The sequence below is a fragment of the Aythya marila genome (assembly GCF_965140915.1).
Source record: "Aythya marila genome assembly, chromosome: 21".
Taxonomy (NCBI): domain Eukaryota; kingdom Metazoa; phylum Chordata; class Aves; order Anseriformes; family Anatidae; genus Aythya; species Aythya marila.
Window position 1 is genome coordinate 1373791 of NC_139062.1, and position 26243 is coordinate 1400033.

The 26243-nt window shown below is 52.0% G+C and overlaps 2 protein-coding genes across 5 annotated transcripts in view; one reads left to right on the forward strand and one right to left on the reverse strand.

Moving 5' to 3' along the window:
* The window catches only part of TP73 (tumor protein p73), a 31548-nt gene extending 16691 nt beyond the window's left edge, over positions 1-14857 (forward strand). For 3 of the 4 annotated variants that reach the window (XM_082776822.1, XM_082776823.1, XM_082776824.1), the window contains 10 exons: positions 6723-6909; positions 7157-7272; positions 7434-7543; positions 7699-7841; positions 8569-8657; positions 8937-9061; positions 9272-9426; positions 9618-9750; positions 10723-10816; positions 12727-14857. In XM_082776822.1, coding sequence (XP_082632948.1) covers positions 6723-6909; positions 7157-7272; positions 7434-7543; positions 7699-7841; positions 8569-8657; positions 8937-9061; positions 9272-9426; positions 9618-9750; positions 10723-10816; positions 12727-13047 — 1473 coding nt within the window. In that variant the 3' untranslated portion in view covers positions 13048-14857. The remainder of the gene's footprint in view (positions 1-6722; positions 6910-7156; positions 7273-7433; positions 7544-7698; positions 7842-8568; positions 8658-8936; positions 9062-9271; positions 9427-9617; positions 9751-10722; positions 10817-12726) is intronic. The other variant, XM_082776825.1, reaches the window with a different exon arrangement.
* A 391-nt stretch (positions 14858-15248) lies between these two features.
* On the reverse strand, positions 15249-24310 carry LOC309886278 (myo-inositol 2-dehydrogenase-like). Its single transcript, XM_082776989.1, has 9 exons — positions 23952-24310; positions 23024-23497; positions 22352-22422; positions 21474-21582; positions 19471-19601; positions 19082-19189; positions 18035-18153; positions 17335-17491; positions 15249-16684 (listed from the first exon to the last, which is right to left on the reverse strand). Exons 1-9 carry the CDS (start codon positions 24191-24193, stop codon positions 16536-16538), a joined length of 1560 nt encoding a protein of 519 aa, XP_082633115.1. The 5' UTR covers positions 24194-24310; the 3' UTR covers positions 15249-16535.
* Positions 24311-26243: the final 1933 nt, after the last annotated feature.

Here is a 26243-nt window from a genome sequence, read left to right on the forward strand (position 1 = left end):
AAAAAGGCGAAGGAATTTGGTGTGCGATGTTCCAACATGATCACACTATCAGCCCCACTATCTCGAACGTGTATGGTATGCACGGGTCAAGGGAACGACTCGCTGGCAGCTGCCTCTCCAGCAGGAAGGTAGCACGGTCCCACGGGGACGGCTGGGAAGGGAGAGGGGACGGGGACGTGCCGTGATGAAGCAGCAGCAGTGGCTTTGGCCAGCTCCCTCCTGGTCTGCCAGGAGCCCAGGGGTGGAGGACACCTCCCGGCCAGCCGTGCCACCTCGAGCACAGCTGGTGGGGACCCGTGGAGCTCTGCAAAGAGCCCGTACCCAACGGCTGCACCTGCGAGGCTGCTCAGGGTCCTCTCTGTCCAGGCACCTTCTCGGGCTGGCTGCCTGGAGGGGGAGATGCCGTGCTGGGCACCGCAGCAGGTCCTGGGCTGCTCCCTTGTGTGTGTGCCCAGAGGAGCCAGCACCAGACCCTGCAGGAGATGGGCTTCCCTTCCTCCCTGGCTCTCCGATGTCCAGTCTTCATAATGCAGCGTGAAATAACCGAGCTGGTAGATTTCTGGTTTCCTTTTTGGACGCTGCTGAGCACCAGTGCAGGCTTGGTCAGAGGACCCAAGCACCCAGATGCGTAGGGGAGGCAGACTTACCAGAAATGATTAAAAAAATCCCCTGGTGTGCCAGCGCTGGCTGCCAAGGCAGTGACTAAGAAAGGCAGCAAGCCTGGCTGGCAGTTATTTTAGGGATGTAGGCACCAGGGAAGGAAGGGAGAGGGGTCCTTTGGGGGTGCCCGATGTGTCCGGCACCAGTGGGGGCTTTTCTCTTCAGCACCGGTGATGCTCTGGGCATCTGTGAACCCCAGCTCATAGCAAACGAGCAGCAAGGTCACTCCAGGAGGAATTTCCAACTCAGTGAGAAGTTGTACAGGCTAGTGATTAAAAAATGGTTATTAAAAAAAAAAAAAATTAGAAAGGGAAAAATAAGCTCTGCAGTCGGCATGTCTTCCAGGATCTGTCGTAACAGATTCGTCCGAGCCGGTTAACGGTATTTGCGGTTTGCAAGATGCTACATGTCTGGGGAAGATGACAGACACATTATTATCACCTCTCCACTGCGATCTGTCCAAACCTGTCCCAGGATGCAGCTCCGCAGCTGCTTGCTCGGGAGTGCAAGGAAATTAGCAGCCGGAGGCAGCACTTTTCTTCTCTCTCTCTTGCCAGGCTAGTGGCTTTATTGGGATCCATTGACTGCAGTCCTGGACACGTCTTGAGTAGAGCTAATGAGGAGACTGGAATGTAAAGGAGGAGGAGGAGAAGGCTGGTAGGGAGGAGGGGGGGAGGATTTGTGGAAAAAGTAATTGTTGAGCAAATCATTTCCTTCAAGAGAGAAAGGAGGACTTGGCTGCAGCCCTCCCGAAGCAGGCAAGTCTAGACGCTTCGGTGTCAACAGTTGAAGATAAATAAGATTTTATCAGCTCCGAATCTGTTGGGACACATCCTCCTAGCGGTTCTGCTGCCCTGGGAGGAGTGCAGCAGATGGACTTCTCTGCTAGGTCTCTCCACGCAGAAGGTTCAGGCTATTTCTTGAGCGAGGCTCTTAGCATACACAGGGAAACACACCTCTGCCACCTCCTGCATCCTGCGTGGTGGCTGCAGGTCCAAGCAGGACACTGGCCTCTTCCAGAGCAGGTCTGGGATGTCTGCAGGGGGTGAAAGGACAGGAATCTGAAGACTTAATTCAGTTCTGTTTCACAGCAGCCACCGCATTAATCTCCCTGAATTTCTCTAGGGCATGAGGTCCCTTGAACCTCGTAGTGCACAAACCATTTCCTTGGATGCAGCAGCAATGACACTGAGATAACTGCTGGAAAGGAGAACCGAGGGGTCTCCACAGGGGCCGATTACACCATGGAGCTTCATCACTCCGGCGTGTTTGTGTCCCGTTGTGTTCAGCGTGGGTACAGCAGGGTCTCAGTCTCACCCAAGTACCTGTTTCAAACACAAAGGTGAAACAAGTCCCATCCAGAGACCCTTTGGGATAGCAAGTCCCTTGGAAAACAGAGGCTCATGCTGATAAACGGCTAGCATTTAATGATTGTGCTTCTCCATTTGTTCTTACTGCTCTGGACTTGCACTACAGGACTTTACAGTGGCAGGGAAGGAGCAGCTAAAGGTGCCGTTGTATTTTTGCTGCAGCAAACCAGGGTATGATGACATTAAGAGCCCTGTGACTGTAGGGAGAAAACGGGCACGTACGTTCTGCAGGTTTATGGAAGCGTAGGGCAGGCTGCTCCTGTTTGCACCGTGCTGTCAGCCTCCAGCCACACCGAGGTGAACCTGTTGTGCTCCACAGACGTACGGTAACAGGCAGCCCGACGTGCAGAGATGGCACAACGAGAGCTGGAAGAACAAAACCGACGGTCCAATGCACAGACCGAGAACGGGAGGCACAGGAAGGAGGTGCCCAGAGGCAGAACAGACTCAAACTTGTGTAGGTGTGGAAGAAGTCTTAGGGCTGACACCTTTCAGCCTTGCTGCAGCAGTGCTGCTGATGCTGGGGACTGCACTCGGGCATCCCGGGGAGCTGCTCCCAGCTGAGGCTCCGACACCGCTGCGCAGACACAGCCCCGGCTGCGCTCACTTCCCACATACCAGGGACAGCTCCTCTGGCCAGGGGCCAAGGAGTTTCCGCAGCACGCTCCCCCGCCAGCGCATGAACCTCTGCTCCTGGGGGTGCAGCCCGGCCTGGGACAGCAACGGGAGCTTTTTACGCATGGATGAGAGCAGAAGTCGCGGCTGCTGCCGGCTTGCAAAGCCGTGCACAAACAGGCAGGACACGAGTGAGCAGCCAGAGGCTTGCCCTTAGCCCAGGTGGCAGAGAAGTGGCCATGGCAAAAAGAAGACTGAAGCATTGAGGTGACAGCACCAGTCCATGCGATAAGTGCTGGGATTTCGGTCTCCCAGGTTCTGCTTTTCGCTTTGCAGCCACCCTGTTTTGTGCTTGAGGAAGGCTCAGCACCACTCTGCGAGCCAGGTGTACGCACTTCAGCTGCAGCTCATAAAGCACCAGCAACTCAAAGCACCAGCCTGCACATAAATCACCTGTGCTGCATTATTGGTGATAAATCAGCAACTACAGATTACCAGAGAGGAGCAGAGGCACCTGTTTGCCTCTCTGCTTGGAGCCTGAACAGGACATGCATTTTGCTGTCCCTTAGGGAGAGCACACATCACTCTTCTTGGCTGAAAATACAGCTGGGGATGGAAAATAAGGCTGGAAGCATACTCTGGGGATGTGGGGTCTCTGGGTTGTAAACACACAGTGAAATGAGATGCTCGTTCCCGTGGTGGCCATGCACAAGCTGGGGCTGCAGGACGGGGAGCGCTTTGCTCCAGCAGCTGCAGGGTGTGCAGGGGGCCCACGTGCTGCCGTGCTCAGCCCGCGCTGTGGGCACAGGCTCACGGGACGCGGCCCTGATCCTTCTTGCCCAGAGTTATCGGCACGGAGTTCCTTAAAAGAAGGGTTTGTTATTGTTGAAGGATCTTTGAAGGCAATCCTGGAGCTGTTAAGACACGATAAGGTTATCAGCGGAGGCATGCCTGTGTTGAGCGGCAGCCTTTCTCCCTGCGGGGCAATCGCTGTGCTATTTAACAGAGATTTATCCATGTCATAACATGGTATAATGAGAGAATTTGTTACCAAAGAGCTTGCCATAATGCACCTCTGCTCCTCCAGAGCAGTTTTATTTCCCAGGCATGTTGAGGGCTGCCCGGGAATGTCTACATGAAAGGATCCTTTGACAGGAGTTGTCAGTATTTTAACACCTGGCAAGGAAGAGCCCCCTCCAAATAACCCTTGTTTTGCCATGTTGTCTCCTCAAAATGGGAGTGCTGAATCCTGAGTGCACCCGTGAGAGCAGGTTACGTGGGCTCAGGCTTCTCTTCCATGCAGAGATGGGATCCGTGGTGCTGCAGGGGGGCTGCGTTCTCCATCTCAGCACAGTCCCTGGTGGTGCACAGGGAGCTGATCTGACCCCGGAGTCACTGTATAGTCAGAGTTAGCTGGAACCCAAGGAAAATGTAGGGATTTTGGTGAAAGGCAGTGTTACTGAGCATCAGCCTGCTGGCAAGGCTGTATGCTCCAGATACTCCAGGTTAATTCTTGCTGCCAGGCTCAGCTTTGTCACATCTCCACATCACTGACAGCCTCCAGCAGGCACAGCATCCTCCTGCTCTGTCTCCTGTGCCCTGCAGCTTGCTGTGCGGGAGTTGTCATCTTGGCTCCCCTTCTGCCAGAACGAGCCCCAGATCAGATACCCTCACATCCTACAGCAGCCCCATGTGCAAGCCTTGCTGCAGCGCCGCGATGCTCCTGCTTCAGGGCAGGTTTCCTGCCACAGGGAAAGCTCAGCAGCCATAGCGCTGCACCACGCTGGCAGCAGGAGCCTTGCTAGCCCTTGCACACCTGTATTTTGATGGCTCAGGACAAGCTTTAACATCCTCACAAGTATTCTGCACGGTGGTATTTTCTTGGCACAGAGCGCGTGTTGTGGGGATGAGATAAAACCCTCTGAGCAGAGGCATGCCCTGCCGTGCAGGAACTAGCTGCGCTCCGTGCAGCAGGGGTGGGCTCTCGCACAGCAAACACATTCCTTGGGAGATGGAAAACAGCATGGCACTGGCAAGGCGGAAGGGAACTGCATCTCCTCGCACGTGTGCCCCAGACACACATTTACGGGAAGGCAAGGGATGAGCTGTGCACCCCCTGCCCCTGCTCTCCTGCCCAGCCTGCAGCTCCCTCCCACCCATCCCAGTGCACACTGCCACCACCACTCGACCCCATGGGGTCCTAAACTGCCCTGAGAAGTGTCCTGGGGCTGTGCACAGGGCAAGCACCAACAGACCAAAGAGCAAACCCACGTTGTGACCCATCTCTGTGGGCTGTCCCTACCTTTAAGGGCTCAGAGCCCCCTGTGCTCTCCAGCTTCCTCCAGCACTAGCAGAGATACTTCCCCCGCTGCCCTGGGGAGGTTTGGGCTCACAACGCAGCATTCCCTTGCTTCTTCTTGTGCTCCATCCCCAGCTCTCACACACGTTGCCAACCCCTTGGAATTAGGGTGCTGCCCCAGTGCCTTTTGTAGGCTCTGCCCTCACAACTCAGCGCATCTGAGCGGGGAGGGCAGCAGGTAACCCCTTCCCGTGCCAGCCACGGTCCAGGGTGAGATGGGGCTGCACCGTGTGGGGACAATCACTGCCTTTGCAAGAGGAGTTTGTCCCTTGCTGGTGATCAGACAACCCCTGTTGTGTCTGCACAGTGAGTGTTTTGGTGCTTACAGCCCGTTTTCTATGAACACACCACTCCAGGGGTGAGCCCCAGCTGCTGCCCAGCATCCTCCCCTGCTGCTGGCCCTGGCTGAGCTGCTGCTACCACCACAAGTGAAGAACTGAGTCATGGTCAGGAGAAACCCTATTCAGCATTGCACTTGCTAGACATAATCAAACGCAGAGGTCTTGCATAATTAGCTGTAATTCTGTTATGCAATGGTAAGCATGGGTTCCTCAGCCGGCTGGGAAACCCTCCCTAGAAGGCCCCGCGCTGCATCAAGCAGTTGGTGGTGTGTGTGCATTAAAGCTGTGTATTTCTAGGGAGAAAAAAAGTACTGAGCAAGAAGTTACTGCCGAGACAGCTTCCACACGAGGTCCTGTGGCCTCTCCCCGACACGCACGGGGGATGCACGACTGCAGGGCAGGGACCTGCTGCGCGGCGTCCCAGCAGCACGGGCAGCGCCGCCGCGGTTCCTCCCCCGGCACGAAGGGAATCTTTGCTCTGGCACAGCACCCCCGGAGTGGTTACGATACAATAGGCAGTAATTGGTTTTGTAACAAGCCATTATTTTAATTTTCTGGGCTGCTGCCACGTTGGCGGTTCACTCAGAGCATTCAGCAGCAGACGGTGGCTGGATCCGAAGGGCTGCGGCTGGGCTGCCTGGGCACGGGGCGAGGTGCTGCAGCTCTGCCCATGCTGGTGCCTAGCTGGATTTACACCCTAACAGCTTTACCCCATGGAAGCAGTCCTTTAGGGCTAGAGGCAAACTGCCCAGTGCAGAGTTAATGCAGTTCCACTCACCAAAAAGGAGGGAGGACAGCCGTGCGCACTGCGGTTACCAGCGCAGCAGAGCTCACGGTGCCTCTGGCCTGCACGTTTCATGGTTGAGCTGGTGGATGGGCATGATAACGGGGAAAGCAGTGCTGAGGGCAGCTCCTTCAGGGCTCAGTGCATCCCGCGTGCCTGTTTGAAGCAGAGCTGGTCCATACAGAGGTTGTTGGAGAGGATGTGACCTGTGCTCGTGGTACTTGTGGCTGGGAAAGCCTGCTGTGCTTCCTTCTCCTGCTGAAAATGTGACTGCTGGCAGCACCCCTCCTCCTGCCGAGAACACCAGGGGAGCTTCCAGCTCCCTCGCAGGCTGGGAATTCCCAGTCCTGTTCAGTGAGAAGCCAGCAGCTGAAGAACAAACATGGGGTTTAGGCGGGGGGTGGCTGGGGCAGGCTCAGCCTCTGTGGGCAGGGCTGGCCGAGCTCAAGCCCTCGGGCAGGGACACGGGTCCCAAGCACACAGCAGCCCTCACACGAGGGGTCCAGCAGGGATCCCGCTGTCCTTATTACACGTTTGTGTTCTCCCTTCCCTGCTCCCAGGCTCTGCAGACACATCTCTCTCTTCTTTTCCAGTACTCCCCCCTGCTGAAGAAACTCTACTGTCAGATCGCCAAGACATGCCCCATCCAGATCAAGGTGTCCACCCCGCCGCCCCCGGGCACCATCATCCGGGCCATGCCCGTCTACAAGAAGGCCGAGCATGTCACGGAGGTGGTGAAACGCTGCCCCAACCACGAGCTGGGCCGAGACTTCAACGATGGTGAGCGCTGGCATCACCCCTGTGGGGAGCAGCCCCAGCCCTGGCCGGCAGGCCCCAAAACCGAGCAGCCACACGGCATCGCCGGGCCCCGGGACCTGGGTAACTGGGAGCTGGGTAACTGGGACCAGCATAAACCCCCCAGTCCGGGCTTGTTTGCTGTGTTTCCACACCAGGATGGGGGCCACTGGGTCTTGGGTGTTGCTGCAGCTCTCACACGGTTCCTCTGACTCCAGCACTTGCCTTGCAGGCCAGTCAGCCCCAGCCAGCCATCTCATCCGGGTGGAGGGCAACAACCTCTCCCAGTACGTGGACGACCCCGTGACGGGACGGCAGAGCGTGATGGTGCCCTACGAGCCCCCGCAGGTACCCCGCTGACCCTGGGGATGGTCCCTGTGCCGAGGGCTGAACCCAAGTAGCACCCCAAGGGCTCCTCTGCTCGCCCTGCAAAGGCTCTGGGGGCACAGCCCTGCCCGGAGGGCTGCCCCCAGCTCCCTGCTCAGTGTCCGCTCCCCTCTCCCGGGCAGGTGGGCACCGAGTTCACCACCATCCTGTACAACTTCATGTGCAACAGCAGCTGCGTGGGAGGAATGAACAGGAGACCCATCCTCATCATCATCACCCTGGAGATGAGAGAGTAAGTGGCTGTCCCTGCACTGTCCCTGCTGCCGTGGGGGGAGAGGCTGCTTTCTGCCAGCTAGGAAGAGGGTGGGTGGCAGGGAGGGACCCAGCACCGTGCTGGTTTCTCCCCGTGGAGCTGAAGCCTTCCTCTTGGGTTCTCTCTCCTCCCAGCGGCCAGGTCCTAGGAAGGAGGTCGTTTGAGGGACGGATCTGTGCCTGTCCGGGCAGGGACCGGAAAGCTGATGAAGATCATTACCGAGAGCAGCAAGCCCTGAATGAGAGCGCAGCTAAAAACGGCAACGCCAACAAACGCAGTGAGTCCCCTTTTTGGGACGGGGAGGGTGGCTCAGGGCTCTGCTCTGTCATAGTCCCAAGCTCCTAGATGCTTCTGAGAGCTGCAGATGCTTCTGCCTTAGCACCTTTACCGTTACAACCAAAATCACCGTGCTCCAGAAGTTCTGGCCCAAACCTGCATTGGGGCATGATGCTTTGATCCTTCTCAACTAATTTTCAAATCCCAGAAGTAGGACCTATTCCCTCTTACCACCAGAGTGCAATGACATCAGTGCAGAGCTTTCCTGTCCAGATATATCTTTTCTTTGCTATTAGTCTTTTAAAGAGATGTCTTCAACAACAGAACACAGGTAAACAGCAAGCACCTTGCATGGCTTGAGCCTAAATGCTGCAGGGAACCAAGGTGTTTTCAGCTGTGTTTGCTCTCCCAAGGACAGCCTACAAATGTCCAGGAGAATGGAAAGGAGGGAAAAGGGGAAATTTCATCAAAAACACACACAAAAATATCCTAAAGCCACAAGCCCCAAATGAGAGCACACATTTGGCATGTGTCAAGCTAATTCTCTCAGAAGTGGTTATTTCACTCTTCTCAGTGAAGGCTTGCAAGCACTGCAGGACATTGCTCTGCTCCTGCCCCATGGCTGCGGGCTGCACAACCCCACCGTGTGCCTGGAGGACAGAGCTGTTCCCCCAGCCAGACCTCACTTTCATTTTCCACTAACATTTTTCCTCCTCTTTCTTTTCCAGCATTCAAACAGAGCCCCCAGGGGATCCCAGCACTGGGGACGGGCATTAAGAAACGGAGACACGGGGAGGAGGAGATGTATTACGTGCCTGTAAGTGTCGGGGAGCCGCAGTGGGGAGCAGCTGCCTCTGAGGGAAACCCCTTCGGGATGCAGTCGCAGGAAGGATGGGGCTGCAGGTCTGCCACGTGCCAGCACGGGGGGTTAAGCAGAGAGAGCTGAGGACATGAGCATCTGTAAATGCCTGCGTGTGAGAGTCGTGGGCCCCTGAGTAGTCCCTGGTTGCGGCAACACTGTGTCTGCGTGGCTGGGTGGAAAAAGGGTCCACAAGAAAGGTGGCCAGGTTAGACCTGGGCTTGTTCCGTTCTCCAGGTGCGGGGCCGGGAGAACTTCGAGATCCTGATGAAGATAAAGGAGAGCCTGGAGCTGGTGGAGCTGGTCCCACAGCAGCTGGTGGACTCCTACCGGCAGCAGCAGCAGCAGCTCTTGCAGAGGCAGTAAGTGCCAGCACGGCTCCGCAGTGGGCAGCACGGCGCAGGGAGGCTGTGGGGCTGCCCTGGCTCGGCCGTGAGGCTGGGAGAAGCCCTCGAGCAGCCCCCAAACCATCACAGAAAGCCTGGTCAGCCCGCAGGGAGGTCTGGGGCGAGGCCGGCTGCCTCCTCGCCTCCCTGCTGGACGCTCACCCCTGCCTTCTTTTTCCCGAGCAGGAGCCAGCTGCAGACGCCTTCGTCCTACGGTCCTGTCCTCTCCCCTATGAACAAAGTCCACGGAGGAGGAATCAACAAGCTGCCCTCCGTCAACCAGCTGGTGGGGCAGCCCCCGCAGCACAGCTCCAGCTCGGCGCCCAGCCTGGGGCCCATGGGTAAGGTCCCCCCCGTGCCCCGAGCTGCGGGGCCAGCAGCTGCGAGGCGCGACGGAGAGACGGCGCTCCCCGCTCGTGGAGGCCCTGCCTGCCCAGCAGGCAGCAGGCTCCTCGAGGAGGACAGGGCTGTTCTAAGTGCGTGGGTTACGTCTAATCGATCTGTCTGTTGCGTTGACATGGCTGCTGCCTAGGACCCGGAATGCTAAACAGCCACCCCATGCAACCCAACGGAGAAATGAACGGGGGCCACTCGTCCCAGTCCATGGTCTCGGGATCACACTGCACCCCTCCTCCACCCTACAACCCCGATCCCAGCCTCGTCAGGTAGGAGAGGCATCTGATGCCCGTTCTGTGTTGTCCTCTGATGTTTCTTGCTGTTGTCCCTTACTCTAACCTTCGGATCTGTCTAGCAACTGGTCAACTGGCCACTGGTTCCAACTGAGAAATCACTGCTCATTAAATCATTAGTCCACTCTTCTCATCTCAGAAATCAAAGCCCAGCTACCTACTAGTTAGAAATGCCTATTGCCCTCATAGACCTCTGGTAATCCATCCTTGGTCAATTAAAAATCAAGTCCACCTGAACAAGAATCTTTTCCTGCATGTCAGACTGCCATGTAGCTTTGTGAGCTTCCCCTTCCTTCTCAGTGATGTCTGCAACTCAGTCCACATGGTTTATTTCCATGAGGAATACATTAACAGGTCTGCAGTCACTTTGTAATGTTCATCTTTAAAAAGAACATAGATGTTTCACCAGACATCCTACCAGGGTTGGGGAGCCTGTACAGCCAGTCCCCAGTTGCATGGCCACAGCCCAGCGCTATGTGCACAGCACCCCTGCACCAGGCATGCCCCCCTCTCCCTCCTCAACTAGCTCAAGCTCCCTCCAGTTATTCAGTGTAGGTTATTCAGCTGAAGCCTCTGAAGATGAGGAGAGGGAAAAAGAAAAAGAGAGTAATATTTAGAATGAACATAGTCCCATTCTTCATTTTGACGTTAATGGAAATTTAGGTCATGCTTATAGACTGCAACAGCCAGAGAAAAAAAAAAAAAAAGTCAGGCCAAGCATTCAGAGCATCCCCAAGCAAGTTCCCTCCTATGCTCATTTGCCCACATCCCATCTGTACTGCAGGGGTTTGGAAGTGTTGCCAGGGCTGGAGGCAGCAGCAGCTCGCTGCAGTCTCCTCCTGCCTTTTCAATGAGCTGAACACGGTTTGCCACTACAGTGACGGTTGAGAGCACAGCTTATATTCGTGAGAAGTTAATGCCACTTTATTTTCCAAATTTTTTCTGCAGTTTTTTAACAGGATTGGGGTGTCCAAACTGCATCGACTATTTCACCTCACAAGGGTTACAGAATATTTACCATCTGCAGAACCTATCCATAGAGGTAAATGCTTTGGGAAGATCTGTTCTTACCACTTGTTTCTATCAGCTGTTGATCTTAAAAGCAAGGACAAAACTGTTTTAAAGGAAAGGAAAAACTGTGCACCAACCTGTTACAGAATTATGCTCCCCATGATTTATGTTTTTCATTTATTCATCCCTTCTAGTCCTTCAGCTTTAGCAGTAGTTCAGCTGTTGGTAGCAACCACAATTGTCTGTCCATTGTTGGTGTTTTTTTTTCCAGACTGTCAGAAACCAGGTCTGACAAGCTCACAGGCTAATGGGGAGAAACAAATCAGTAACTCAGTGCACTTGTTCTTTCTGGGACATCTGAAAAGAGCTAAATAATCCCCAAACCAGACCTCAAGTAGGTTTTGAAAGGAAAGCTGAGGTATTCGGCAAAATAACCCAAAGCCCACTGAATCAGCAGAAACACTTCCATTGGATTTTAACGTGTTTTAAATCAGACCCTAAGATCTGATCTGAAGTCTTCCCCTGTTAACACATAAGACAAAAGCAGGTGAAGAAGGGAGTCAAATGCAGGGTAGCTGTATTGTGGGAACAATTGTTTCAGCCTTGGAATGAAATAGCACAGGTCAGGCAAGAGCTGGAATGAAAAGAGGGAGACCTGTGTTAGCTGCACCTGCTCTGTGTGTCAGCCCTCCGCTGCTGGGAGGAGAGGAGCTGGCTCCTGCAGTTCTTGGCTAAAGCACAGCCTCTGGGTGATGATACCGAGGCTGCTGAGCCTAGGACAGTGTCTAGGCAGGGACTTCCCCATCCGTCAGGGTAATGAGAAGAAAATACTTAAACCCGTGGAGCCATAGTGAGCCCTGTAAATCCTTTCCAGTATTCTGGCCAAGGCAAAGCTTCTGCCCTGATACCGTTTTGCCCCCAAGTGGTTTGTTTGTAGTAGTAATCTTCCACCCAGCAGCTACAGTGCAGTAAGGGACCACATTTTGGTGCTGCAGCTGCTGAAGACACAATGATTTTTCATTGGTAGCTGGGGCCAGTTGCATAATCCTAGCCTGGTTTTGGACCATTCTCTGAACTAACGCTGTTATTACCTGTGAGCTGTCAAAGGAAACGTTTGGTATGGCCAAAACTTGGTATCAGGTTGCTGAGCTGTCTGTCCAAGTTGCCTTGTGTAATTACTAATTGCATACTCGCTGTCCTCTCCAGTTAACATTCACACGGGTCTCTGTGTTTGGCATTAACGCGGCGCTCTGGCAGCTCTCCACTACCGGGAGATTTGTGGTGGTGCAGCCCCCGTTGCTGTAAGATCGAACTCTCAGCATTACGCCCACAGCCTGTAACGCCTGTTAAAGCCCCCTGCTGCCTGCATCAGAGGCAGATATGACACAGGAGGGGCCCAGCCCAGCCCCCAGCAGGGGTTTTCAGGGAATACACCAAATCCCACAGAGCCACCGAAGCCCACATGCGGTGGCTGCCTGACGCCACCCCAGCCTCCTGGTCTGGGACCCGAGGAGACGTGGGGATGGGCAGCCAGGCTGCTGGGTCCTCGCCCCGCGAGCAGACAACGTGCTGCTCCACGTGCTGCTCTGCCACCTCCATCCAGGGGGGTTCCTCCCATTGTCACTGTAACTTGATGTGAAACAGTGAACTTACAGCACCACCCCCTTGTCCCCAAATACAAAGATACTCAGATATAACAGAAAGTTAGCAAAAAAATGTGAGTGGTCAGCTGGCAGACGGTTACAAGTGAGATGCCGCCCCTGGTAGAAGCACCCCTGGGCTCAGTGCTGTGGCATAGGGAGGGCCAGGACCAGGACCTCGTGCTCGGTCCTGGTGGCCACGTCCCCTGTGAGCCACGAGCTGTGGTCCCGGGGCTCCTTCCCGGCAGTGCTCGCACCTCTGCCTCCCGCGGGACGCGCTTCAGAATCCTTGTTCTTCCAGGATCTCGGAGCACTGAAGATCCCGGAGCAGTACAGGATGATCATCTGGAGAGGTCTTCAGGAACTCAAGCAGAGCCACGACTACGGGGCCCAGCAGCTCATCCGCTCCAGCAGCAACGCCTCCACCATCTCCATCGGCAGCTCCGGCGAGCTGCAGCGGCAGCGCGTGATGGAGGCCGTGCACTTCCGCGTGCGCCACACCATCACCATCCCCAACCGCGGCGGCGCCGACGAGTGGGCGGACTTTGGCTTTGACCTCCCAGACTGCAAGTCCCGCAAACAGTCCATAAAAGAGGAATTCACGGAGGGAGAGATCAACTGAGGGTCTCCGGGGGGCGGCAGTAGGAGACCGGACACGGAGTTAAAGGAACAGGTGGGGGGGAACCAAACCCCATATGAAAAATGGGAGAACACTTTCGGCCGTGAGCGTCTGTGTAATTTTGCTGGACAGATGGGAACTCTAAGCCATGAGAGAAGGCACGGCCCTGATCCGTTCTCTAGGGACCTTTCCCAGAGAGGAAATCCCAGCGGGTCTGTCAGAGGACCGAGGGAGAAGAGGGCGGCTGAGACAACTCATGAAATGGAGGACAGACTGACTGCACGTGGCAGAGGAGTCACCTGCTGGCTCACGACACTATTTTGTATTTTACTGGAAGATCCTTGCATCAAACAGATGCAGCCTAGAGATAGCACATTTTCTGTTAGTGAGACTGGCCTTGCCTTCTGACTTATCCCTCTTCTGTGTTCTCAGTGGCGTCAAAAACCAACGGGTTCTTTATCATGGTAAGAATTGATTTAGCCCTTACCTGCTCCATTTTCTGTAAAAGTATCTGCCATTGACTGATGATACAAAGCATCAAAATCTGCTTTCCTGATGGACTGCCAAAAAGCATCTGTTTCATTCAGCTCCTTGTAGAGCAGGAACCAACCCGTTTGTCACTTCCAGATGTGTTCATGTACTTAAATATTTGTGTATATAAACAGAACAAAGTGTACATACAGTATACTCATTGTGCCGCAAGGATAAGAAAAGATTTATTTTCATGTAAGCTATAAAAATTGATACTTACTCCTGAAACAATACGGTGTCAAGTAAATTAATTTCATGTTCTAGCATGTAAACATGCAGAAAATCATGTCTCAAGCCTTATCTATTCAGAATTCAGATGTGTTTTTTCCCTCCTCTGAATATCTATCACACAATTGCAGAGGGGGCAGGCCTGTGAATTCCCCTCAGAAGGCAGAGCTCTGCACAATTACCCCGCACCGTAGGGGGAGTTTGGAGGCAGATTAATGAGGTAGGTGTAAATTTGATCCTACCTTGGAGCAAGGAGATGGACTAAGCAACCACGTGAGGTCTTTCCAGTTCTCTTTGCTGTTTCTGGTCATTTCTTTCCAGGCATACATAATTTGTCTGTTGATTCAGGCTGAAAAAAGCTCCGCAGAAAGCAACGACGGGAGCGAATGCGCTCCCTTCCCTCCCTCCTCTTACTAGCAAGCTGGTGCTGGACGTTTTGAGAGGTGAGATCTCCCGACAGGTCCCCACGAGGCACAGCACCGAGGCTGAGGTTCGGGATGCACAGAGGGAGGGAAGACAACGAGCTCGGGCAGCGCTGGGGAGCCCAGGTGGGAACGCTGCTGCCCGGCACCTTCCCGCTGCTGTGTCTCATCCCCTGCCCTGTCCCTGGGCCAGAGACCACTGAGGGCAGATCTGCAGCTATGCCCCAGAGCTGGCACCAGTCAGTGCAGCAACAGCATCCCTGCTATCCCTCTGCCACCTTCCTCTGGGTGCCCAGGGCAGGGGGCTGCCACCTCTCCCCCATCCCACCCGGCCCCGTGCTGCTGCCCCGGGAGCGGCAGGGATGCGCGCACCTCTTCCAAGCCCTGCGCCCCCGTACACTACACCCAGGGGGATCCTGACCCCACTTTGGTCTCACTGAAATGTGAACGTGTCCTGAAGCAACAGCTGATTAAAGCACTTTAATGCTTTAAAGGTTTGGAAACAATCAGTCATGTCTTCAAAGTTAACTAAGGCTTCTTCAGCAGTATTAACTGATACACTCCGAACATGTTACGAGTGGTAATTTTTGTAATGTTATCTTTGGAAAACGTGTTATTTTTATAGCTGTGGTTCCTTTTTTTTTTTTTTTTGTAACACAATAAAAACATGTCTGAATTACAACACCTGGTAACCAAAGTCTTGCTTGTATTGTACCGAAAATGTTCTCCTAATACTACTGCTAAATCATGAACCATGACGTTTAAGGGCCTGAATTTTTTCTTGCTTCATCAAACAACCATAAAGCTACAAAGACACAAGAACAAGAACAAAGAACAAGAACACCTGGCAAGGCAAGAGTGCCATGGATGCACAGATGTGATCGCCTTAAAACACCACCAAAATGAGAACACCACCCTTGCTGTTAATAAGTTGCGATTGAAAGAGGTAAATGTCTGCTTCATCGTGGGTGTAGGTTGTTCCTCCCCCCCCCCCCAGTAAATGACTAGAAAAGAGAGCACGAAATTAGTAACAATCTTTATCGTTAAGACATCACTTTTCCGAGTTTGAAAAATTACACCATTAAAAACAATTTCCACAAGAGAGTTGTCTTTAGTTGTAACTGTCATCGCTCTAGTTTTAGTAATATATACTGCATATATTGGAATCGGAAACCGATTAACTAAAGAATCTTCCAAGGAGGGATGTCTATAAACACTCAAGGCAAAACTGTTATTTTAATACAATAAAAAAACTTCCAAAAGGTTTTGAAAACCGACATGTGAGAAATAAACAACAGCCAAATCTATCTACCAGCAACAAGCTCAACGTAAGAGTAAAAAGGTAGAAATAACCTGGTTTAAAAGCAGACTTGCCTCTTGTTGAAGGCACTATCCTTTTCTGTGCTGTATATTCCCAGTCTTCTAGACTGTAAAAAAATACCTTTAAGATATGCAGAGTGCCCTTTGTGCACTCAAAGAAAGTGATTATTAGTTCATTTTTGCTACTAAAATATTAACGTATGTGCTTGCACTTAGGCACAGAAAGCAAAAGCCTCCAGCCAGCTCCCCTGCCTTGCAGCAGGCACTGAGGAACCCATGCAATGGACACGTCTCAGTCACAGCTGTTGTACAGGGCCCCTGCACAATTTACAAATTGCATTCTGATTTTTTTTCTTTAAATAACACAGTGCTTATTATCAAAATGCCCAGTGTGTTGATTCTCTATGAAATGGTCTTAGTTTACAACCTTACTACGAAGTTTCTCACCTCTCTTAAATCAGCACTGTTGGAGGTTTCCCTCCCCGTTTTTTTCACTTCTCTCCACTATCCCCCAAGAAAGTTAGACCCTAACTTCTCAGCTAGGCATTTGCAATCTATAGCATAGATTTAGAACACCCAGTAAAAGCAACAAACAAAACAATAAATATGAGGCCGGGGCTGAGCTCAGCACAGCAGTCACACTCCAGCACACACCGATAGGAAGCGCACGGCCCAGCCGGGTGCTCTCCCTCCCTCCCTTGTGAGCACGGCATCACCTGCACAAAAAGCTGCCACAAAGCTGCCAGAGCACAGTGCCCACTGTGGCAGGGGGCAGTTTATGGCCCCTCACCATGTCCTGAGGAGCACTGGATGTGCTACAAGGCATCCGCAGCAGCGCTAAGCACTTCTAGTTTGAATACGCTTCCGTGCTCTGGGCATTTCCAGTGGAAATGCAAGTCTAAGGTGACAGTGAAGACATCACCAGGTGAAAAGACTTCACCGTAGCGCAGCTTAAAGGTTATCCTTCACCTCAGAAATCAGCAGCGTGAGTCACATTATCTCAGTCTTGACCACAGCCGAATCCATTGCTTCGTTGCGCAGGTCAACAGCGGATCCGTTTCTCCAGGACTGCTCGGCGGCTGCAGCCACCTGGACAGCCCAGAGGAACTGCTCTTTGGTTATCGCGGGAGGCTCTTTGCCTGCAGGGACAGAATGGAAAAATTCATCCCCCTCTTTCCTGTTCCTGAAACTCAAATCCTGTATTTTTGTCGCTGAGGTCAACAGAACGGAACTGTTTCATTCCATAAGGACAACCAGGATTTTGGATGAGGCTCTCCCACACTATTGCAAACGGCTGCTTCCCTCGTAAAAGACATTAAGGTCCCACACAGCGTTTCCTCCCCACTTTCATTTATTCTTGGAACACACGTTTTCAGATCAACACTCCTTCCCTCACCCGTCTCACTGACTCAGAAGTGAGAAAAGCCCCTGTACTGCAGCAGCACACCCCTACAATGCAGCCGACCCGTTCAGTTTCAGTCCCTGAAACAAGAATTGCTGTTTGCTCATCCATCGAGCTGCCACCTCCTCCTGCGGCCGTCAGGACAGCAGGCCTGCATGCAAAAGCCTGGGTTTGCTTACAGGGAGCTCTCTGACCACTGCACAATGCTGGATTAAGCCTAACCATGATGAATCTCACTCCTGATTTTCACATCTATGCATATTTTTTTCTGGGGATTTCAGACACAAACACCAAATCGCAGTTGCTACTGGAACAACTTCCCAGTGAAGTTTTCACTCAAAGTGAATCCAAAGCAATATTAGCCAACAATGCAAGCTTTCATCTTACCTTTCAGGGTTCTCAAAAAGTGTCGAAAGAGCCCCCGGTGTGCCTCCCTGTAACGATCAGCTTGGGTCTGTGTACATATGGACACAGAAGTTCCGTGCTCTGTAATCCCCAGGGGATTCTGGTTATCTACCCGTAACGTTCCTTGAGAACCGTGAACCTGCAGGGAAAGCAAAAAGTTAGAAGAACGAGGTTTTCATCTCACTGTCCGTTTGATCTTAAACCTGGCTAGTGTACAAAAGTGCAGGTTTGTATGACCAAGTAAAAAGCAGCTGCTGGTTTTTGGAGTTGACAGGTGATAATGCCTCTGATTTTACACTTCTCTTCCCCTTTAATGCCTTTTATACTTGCAAGGCTTTAGCCCTTGCTGCAGTCCTAGACACACCCTGGGAAGACAACGACAAGATAGAGAACACACTGCAGCCTTGAGAGCTGACATCAATTTCTGCTCTAGCATGACCGCGTGCAGCTAATAACCCCTGCAGAATAACGTACAGGAGGCAGAATCTGGGTTCCAAAAGAGAAAGCAGACTGTAAGTTAACCAAACACAAGCAGCTGCTGAGGTACAGAGGTGTTCTGTGACACGGGTCTGTGGGTGTATGCACGGGGCACAGCACATGCTGCTCCAGGCAAACATGCACAGGGAAAACTTGTTCTAGCCTGTGGCGTCACGACAGACGTATCTTAAAAGCAAGAACGCACCTCTAGTCTCTGATCACAGCTTTTAGTGCAGTGCTGACTGATGTCCAAAGTAACAATTGCTCCGCTAGGAAATTTCATGCTGACTGCTACAGTGTCTGCGTCCTTCAAGCAGGCCATATCTGAGTGACAAAAAAGGCACTCGCTCACACCAGAACAGCAAACACTACTACGACACAGCGATTTTCTTCCTTTAAGAGGCAATGCAGGGTCCAGAATACTTTCAAACAGGAAGCGAGGAGACAGCAAAGTGCTTTTGGGAGCATACGCCAGCTGGTTTACCTTCACCATCACTTCTGGAGGAAAACTGCCAGGACTCCACTATCCAAGCCCACGGCTTTCCCTGCAGCTGACTTCACTTCCTCCTCCAAACACATTTGCTTTTGCAACTTATCAGTACCAAGAATAAGCAACTTTCAGCACTTTGCTAGAAAGAGGCAGATTGTATAAATTCCTCTCCGGGGCATTTTGCTTGCTGCATTTCACAGATGACAGCATTGCATACCTTACCTCCTGACAGCAGCAAGCCGATGTTGGCAGCGGCTGACATTAATTAAAGCTTTAAATTTCCATTTAAAAGCTGGAAGTTAATTTAAATTTGTCTGGTAACCCAGGGAGTGTTGGTCAATCCAGCATAAATTGACATTTTTAACTGTGTTGAGCTCAGCAGGAAAGCACTGGAGAAAAATTCAAGCAGAGAACTGAGAATACTGCGATAACGTTTGTGTAACCGTATGGCTTTGCTGATTATTTTCTGTATTCTGGTTTTCAAGTGGCAAACCATCAAAGTTCAGCAACAGTTCTACGGCAACTATTTCACATCAGTGGGAAAGAGACAATTCTGAAACATTTGGTAAATATTCTGTCTAAAATGATTTATTTTTTTTAGGAACATGCTTCCTATTTCACTGACTATTTTTGTGGCAGTTCTATCATGGAACAATCACAGCATGGCTACCATGCTCTTGTAACAATTCTTCCCAATTTTAGTACTGAAGTAACTGAGAAGCCCAGAGGTACACAATAAACTATCAAAATATTTGGTCTTACCTGTGCAGAACGCATGCCCCAGTGAAAATATCGTGTCTGGTGCACTCTCTCCCAACAACAAACTGACAATATCTATATCGTGCACAGCAGCATTATAAAAAATTCCACCTGGAAGAAGCAAAACTGGTCATTAAGGCCTTCACACTGAAAACCCATGGCTAATGTACATTTCTGAAATGCACTGGGATTAATATTAAAGCCACCTACATCCCAGAAGCCAATACTAAGGGCAGATAGCAGTATGCAGCTGAAATCAATTCTAGTAAAGAAAATACTCTTCTAGAGAAAGAGACACGCACCTTACAGCCACACAGACCTAAGGAACCTTCCAGCAGCACACAGGACAAGACCCGTTTCCAGCCCTGTCAGATGAATGAGCCGCGCAGTACCTGATGTTTTGAGGAAGCCCAGGGAAGCCGCCGGGTACACGCTGCTGGTCGTCGCTATCCGGTAGATCCTCCCCAGGGCCTGGCAGCCACGCACCTTCTTGCAGAGGAACTGCAGCGCGGGGTCGAAACGCCTGCAGAGGGGAACAAGCAACGTGGAACACTGCTGGGGCACAGCAAGGTCGCTGGGCCCCTCTGCCAGCGCGGCGCAAGAGGCCGACTTGAACACAGACAGCAGCGAGCGTGCGACACCAGAACCTCACCAGACTGGCAGGGTGACACCCTGCTTTCTAATTTCAGCCCCTCAGTACGTATTAATTCTGCTTCTGGCAAACGAGCCTCATGTCTGTACTTTGGGAGACTTAAGCTAACAATTTTATGGAGTAAATTAAAACTCTGGGGACTGAAAGCCCCCCGCAAGTCCAACAAATTACCTACAGTTCTTCTCAGAGCCCTACTTACAGGTTTCAATTCAGTTGAGTGTTGACCAAAACCTCAGTTCAGATTCAACCTTATGGCTGGGGAACAGACCTGCACATGTAGCACTCAAATGGAAAAGGCAAATGTTAGGGCAAGCATTTTGTGTAATTACGCATTAGTATATATAATATACTAATATATATTTATTAGCATATATATACATAATATGTGTATCTCTCCGAGTAAGTTTTGTTTGCAATGAGATTAACTGCTCTCGAGAGAGAAGCACCAGGCAATCATGGTTGTTTACTAACAACCCACATCCACACTCACCAGAGGGTGTTAAATCCTGGGCATAAGTTTAAAGCAGCATTCCTGCCTCGTAGCAGAGCTCCCCGAATCCCCGTAAGTTTAACAGTGCAGAAATTAATTGAAATTAATCTACTTTCCTTCTCTTTCAATTACTTAATCTTAAGGGTCCAGATGTAAAGTCACAAGTGGAAATATCACTTTATCAAGATTAATAGGTCTATTTCCACCAGATGGGCCAATAATTCTAACACCAACCAGAGGCTTCACAGCCTTGGAGTTTGCTGCGAGTGGCAAGTTGAAGTAACAGATGAGCTCAATGTCTCCCTGAAGATGGTGCTCTAAAAGGAATTGAAAAGGTTGCTGAAAGGTTCTTCTCTTAGAGTTACTCTAAACTTTCATTGTTATTTGCTAGCACAGGTATTTCAGTTTCACGGGATCAACGTTCTTCAAGTCAGTACAGTTAGAGATCTAATTAACAAATCAGTGAAAATTGGAAAAAGTTACAAAAAGAGATCAGTTTTTGGTATTACAAAGGCACATTCAAACTTTGAAAGAGTCTGTTTCTACGCTATTGTGAAGATTACAGCTAATGCCTTCTTCCCATGTTATTTCTAGTGTAGTGCAGCAGAGCTGTCAAACAGGAAGAAAGGACACCCTCAGAAGTCTACTTCATGAGCAAAGTTTAATGCCACAGCGTTCCTACGATGAACAGGGTTGTAAACCAAATGCTTTCCAACAGAGCAATAACAAACAGATCTCAGTAGCTGTATGCTTAATAAAACCACAGAGCTGTCTGACCTGGTGGTTGTACATGCATAAAAAACTACAAAAGAAGATCCTGTTTTCCCTAAAACCACGGAGCAAGGAGTTGTCTCAGAGAATGGCACAGCATCACCAGAATGTTTCCTCCTCTGAAGCTCAAACACGAGCTGTAGCATTTGCAAAGCCTTGAAGGGACTGATGAAATCTGGACCCCCAATTACCATCGTCTATTCTAAAAATTAGAATCGAGCTTTCATGCCTTGAAAGCTTTGCTGTTTGACTATCATTCCACTAGCTTTTATTTTAATCTCATGACAGCTAAGATTTTATCTCCATTAAGCATGAAGAATTAATCCAAGCCAATTAACTCTCAGATAATAAGCAATGCTCAATAGGCAGCAGCAAAACTAAATGTATCTGAGGACGAATAAAGGACAGCTTGAGAAATCAATGCTACTTTCAGACATGAGCTTCTTAATGAGTACAAATCCTAAAGAAAAATCAGGTCTTACTTGTAGAATCCACAAACCAATGGTCTTCCACATCTGTTGGCTTCATCGAAGCACGTCTCTGCTGTCTGCCTGTCAAAACTGGGCAGCCTCTCACAAAATACACCTTTTCCTGTGCAAAAGGTCACAGAACACAGAATTAAAGGCAGAACAGTCTGCACTACACATTTTCATCTTGAAATATTGTACATGTTGTTATATTCTAGAAAATCCGTTTCATGAATCCAGTGCTTCCTATCTGTTGATGCCAATAATTTCCTTTTTGCTGCCAGCTACGATCATTTTATTAGCTAGTTACAAGCCACAAGAAGCACGGCTGTTGAGATAAGCAGCTTTCTTTTGATTCCCAGCTGTATGTCTAGGACTGGGCTTTCTGGGTGAGAAAGGCGTAGTACAGGCCCCACTGCTGTTCAAGCCATCAATGTGAGTGCAGGAGGTAGCAGTTAGTAGGCTGACTTCTCTTCAATTGCACAATTAGTTTGCACAACTCAAGGGACACTGCTGAAATGAGAAAGCAGTAATTTTTACTTTTTTTTTTTTTTTTTTAATTTTAATTAAGGAGCTGCTGCAGTTGCTATGAAATTAGGAGTGGAGGAGACAGACAAGTAAGGCAAACGTAAAGATCCTCCCAGTTTTGCTGAGCTTTGCAGCAATGGTATGGAGTCTGCAGCTGAGAATGGAAACAGGAGCTCTACAGCCCCAATCCAGACACTGAGCTCTCTTATACAGCCATCACAAGCAGAAAGTTTGGCTGATTTCCTTTAAATCTTACATCAAAAGATAAACTTTGCATTCTGCAAGCATTTAGCAAGCACACAAGGCCTCCTTCAGTGTGCGTTACCACTACAAATAAAAGCTGAGTTTGCAGCAGCTCCTCTTACCAGCTCGCAGAGCATCTATCACGACCTCAGAAGCTTCTTCAGGAGGTGAACAAACGATGACTCCAGAAACTCTGCAAAAGTCAAAAGAAAGTTCTTCAGTGAAGACAACATTTAGAGGAACAGTCAGTGCCTCCTTCCAACTACAGCTGTTTTTATGCTAGCTTTAACTTCTGAGGATGAATTTTAAACAGGCATAAAACCCCATCACTCTGGAAGAGCATATTATGTTACAGAAGGAACTCAGTACCCACTTGCAGGGATGCAGACTGTAGGGCACTGATGCTCAGAAGTGACAGCAGTACAGTAATGAGAGTTTTAACCTGATCTCTTAATTCAAGGTCAGTAACCGCATTAGGTTTTCTCAAAAACCTGTTGTTAAAGTACACAATCCCTTAGCTAAAATGAAAACCTGCACAATGAAGCTGCGTTGTTTTTCCTGCACCTTAAAGGGGAAAGCTTTTCAAGTGTCTCCAAGACTACTTGCATTCTGCTGGTTAGAACACGCAGTGAAACCTAAAACCATTTACAAGGCAGAGCTGCTGAAGTGACGGGTACATCTTAGCTTATTTTCATTTTTAAAATTTCTAATATTGAGCCCATCTTTTTTTAAAAAAGTCTGCCTTTCAGTTTTGCAATGACATTTAAAACACTCATTTGAGAAGTGGCTGGTACCGCTGGTCATTGAGCACGATGTCGGCGTCCTGCTGCCGCAGCACCCGCGTGCCGGCCAGGAACTCGGCGCTGAAGGCACGTTCCACCTCGTGCAGCCGGTCCTCCACGACGTACAGCAAGCAGCAGCCGTTTTCTTCCACTAAGCTTTGGAACAAGGTGTTATCGCCGAGCTCTGTGCCAAAGAGGGCGAGGCCGAGGCCACCAGCACCGCAGCGTCCCAGCACCGCGCTGTCACGGGCCTGGGGCACGGCCGGGCGCCGGCTGCTCCTCTCAGCGGGCGCGGGTGCGATCCTCACGCGTAAGGCGGTGAAGGCTGAGGTGGACGGGGCTTGGTCTGGGGCCGTGGTGGATCCGATGGCACCAGGGAGCAGCGAGGGGCCCCCGGCGGTGGTGGCAGCGAGGACGAGAGGCGGCTGGGCGAGCAGGGACGGGGCGTCGAGCTGCAGCGGCAGGCTGATGTCGGGGCCTGCGGAGCTGGAGGGAGGAAAGGGGGAAGGTGAGGGGAGAGGGCAGGGAAAGGGGAAGGTGAGGGGAGAGGTAAAGGGGAAGGTAAAGGGGCAGGTGAGGGGATAGGTGAGGGGGTAGATGAGAAGTAAGAGAAGAAAGGGGCAGGTAAAGGGGATAAGTAAGAGAGTAGGTGAGGGGACAGGTGAGGGGAGAGGTAAGGGGACAGGTAGAGGTGAAGGTAAGGGGAGAAGTGAGGGGAGAAGGGGGCAGGTTAGGAGACAGGTAAAGGGGACAGGTAAGGGAGTAAGTGAGAGGAGCAGTAAGGGGGCAGGTGAGGGGACTCGCCCTGCGCCTTCCCTCACCCCCTCTGGCTCGGATCACGAAGGGACCCGTCCCCGGGGCAGCTCGGAGTGGATCCCCATGCCCCCTCCATGTCCCCCCCATGCCCCCTCCATATCCCCCCCGTGTCCCCCCCTCTCACAGCAGCAGCGGGGCGCGCTGCCGGGCCAGGCGGCGGTTGCGGTAGTGGCGGCCGGAGGCGAGGTGCTCGAGGATGCGGTCGCGGCGCACCCGCAGCGGCAGCTGGCAGGACGAGCACCACAGCGACTCGGCCACCGCCTCCCCCCCGCCGCCGCCACCGCCTCTCTCCGGCCGCTGCCGCTTGACGGCCAGCTCCGAGAACTCGGCGGCGTAGTCGTGCAGCGTCTTCTTCCTCCGCCCCATGGCGGCGGCGGCTCCGGCCGCGGAAGCGGAAGGCGGTGCCGGGCACGGCGGGGAGGGGGCGGCCGAAACCGAGCCCGGCTCCACGATGGGTTCCCCGAGGGGCTCCTCACACCGCCGGGACGCGGCCGCGGAGCCCCCCTGGCCGTGGGGAGAGGAGCGGGGCCCCCCCCGCCTGCCCCTCGCCCGCTGTCCCGGCACCAGCCACAGGGCGACGTCGCCGTCCCCGCCCGGTAGGGGCGGCCCGAATCCCCCCCACCCCGGGCCGTTGGGAGCCCCCCGGGGTCGTTGGGAGCCGCTCGGGGTCGCCGTCTGAGCCCGGCTGTCCCCGCAGGTGGCCGCCGCGACGCCCCGGGCTCCCCCGGAGCCCCCACGATGGAGTGGGACAGGAGGGCGACGAGTGTAGGGGTAGGGCCCGGCCCCGACCCCCGAGGGGGCGACCTGTGGTGTGTGAGCACCGTCGATGAAAAGGTGAGGGGGAGCCCGGCCGCTGCCCCTTCCTTCCATCCCTGTCCATCCCCATTTATCCCCTTCCATCCCCGTCCATTCCCTCGGACGGCCTGGCTGTGTTATGGCCCCGTGTTCCCTAGGAACAGAGCCTGGCAGCGCTGAGGGAGGAGGTCGAGCGGCTCTCCAAGTACAAGGCGGAGTGCGCGCAGAAGGACGAGGTGATCTCCGGGCTGCTGAAGGAAACAGAAAGCCTGAAGAAGGAGCTGGAGCTGCTCAAGGGCGGCAGAGACGCGGAGCTGGTAACTCCATGGCAGGGAGGCTGCTCCCTGCCATGCCGTCATCCGCTGTGGGTGGCAGGGAGGCAGGCTGCTCTTCAAGCACAAACGTCCTGCAGGCAGGAGTGGCGGACAGGCAGGGATGTTTGGAAAAGCCACTGTGCCAGCGAGACCTCCGGGACGTGGGGATGCGATTTGTACTCCCCCCGTCGGGGCTCATCATCCCAGCAGGGCGGAGAGCACAGGGCTTCAGCCCCAGTTCTGAAACTCCCTCTCTCCACACAAGGCTTTAGCACAGCTTCTTAAGTCCTTATTTCTTCTTTACAGTATGCAGAAATGGAACAAGAGAGCTCAAATGAAGAAGCCGCCGAAGAAGCCGCTGAAGAAGCTGCCGAAGAAGCCACCAAAGAAGCTGCCGAAGAGGCCACTGAAGAAGCCGCTGAAGAGGCCACCGAAGGAGCACGCAGTGACACCAGCGCTCCAGGGCTCTTTCTGGAGCAGGCAGGAGAGGAGACACTGATTGCCCAGCTCATTGCGTTCCAGGATGCCAACGAAGAGCTCTGTGCAGAACTGCAAAATGCACGCGACGACTACAACCTAGCCACAGGTACCATGGGAGAAGGCATCCCCAGAACAGACTACTAGAGACCAAGGTTGTCTTCTTGCAGTTCTGTTTCTCTTATCTAGAAAACAATTCTAGGTTAGTTTCTCATGAGGGTGAAACCACCTGCTTTCAGTTATTGCTTACAGAGTGAGTCAGAAATGCCATGTATTTTGAAACCACTTTCGCTCTCCCCTTAGAAGTACAAGAAAATTGTGCAGAAAGGCCTGACTGGTATTATGGGGTGCTTGCTAGTGTTTCAGCAATCTGGCAAGTCCCTGTGCTTGTGTTACTGGCTCTGTTAGTCCTCAGAAATGCTTCTCCCTCACAGTGAATTGACTTAAGTTTATTATATATCCCATCAAAGTACTATGAAATGCATTATTAACCAGTGTCATCATGGCTGTACATTAACTTCACCCACAGTCTGTTTGTGGATGGCAACAACAGCTCTGCTTCTGCTTACCTTAAAAAGACTCCATGAGGTCTCTGGCAGGAATTCTGTTTGCTTACAGTAATACTCCAACGTTACAGGTGTCATGTGTTCCTTGCAACGACAACTGGAGATCCAAGAATCCCAGCTTCGGAAAACTGAATCTGAAAATGAAAGGCTTGAAAAGGAGCTCAGAGAGCGAGAAAGTCAGCTACAGGCCATGTCTGCCAAGGTACTACAGAGCCAAGTGGCCACAATCAGGAGAGCTGGCAGCAGGGAATTCAGTTTTTATGA

Coding starts and splice junctions, on each gene's coding strand:
- LOC309886278 (XM_082776989.1), bottom strand. CDS start 24,193: ATGGGGCGGAGGAAGAAGACGCTGCACGACTACGCCGCCGAGTTCTCG. Junction 22,423..23,023: donor ATCGTGCTCAATGACCAGCG/GTACCAGCCACT, acceptor TGACTTTTGCAG/AGTTTCTGGAGTCATCGTTT. Junction 18,154..19,081: donor GGGGCATGCGTTCTGCACAG/GTAAGACCAAAT, acceptor TTTGTCACTCAG/ATATGGCCTGCTTGAAGGAC.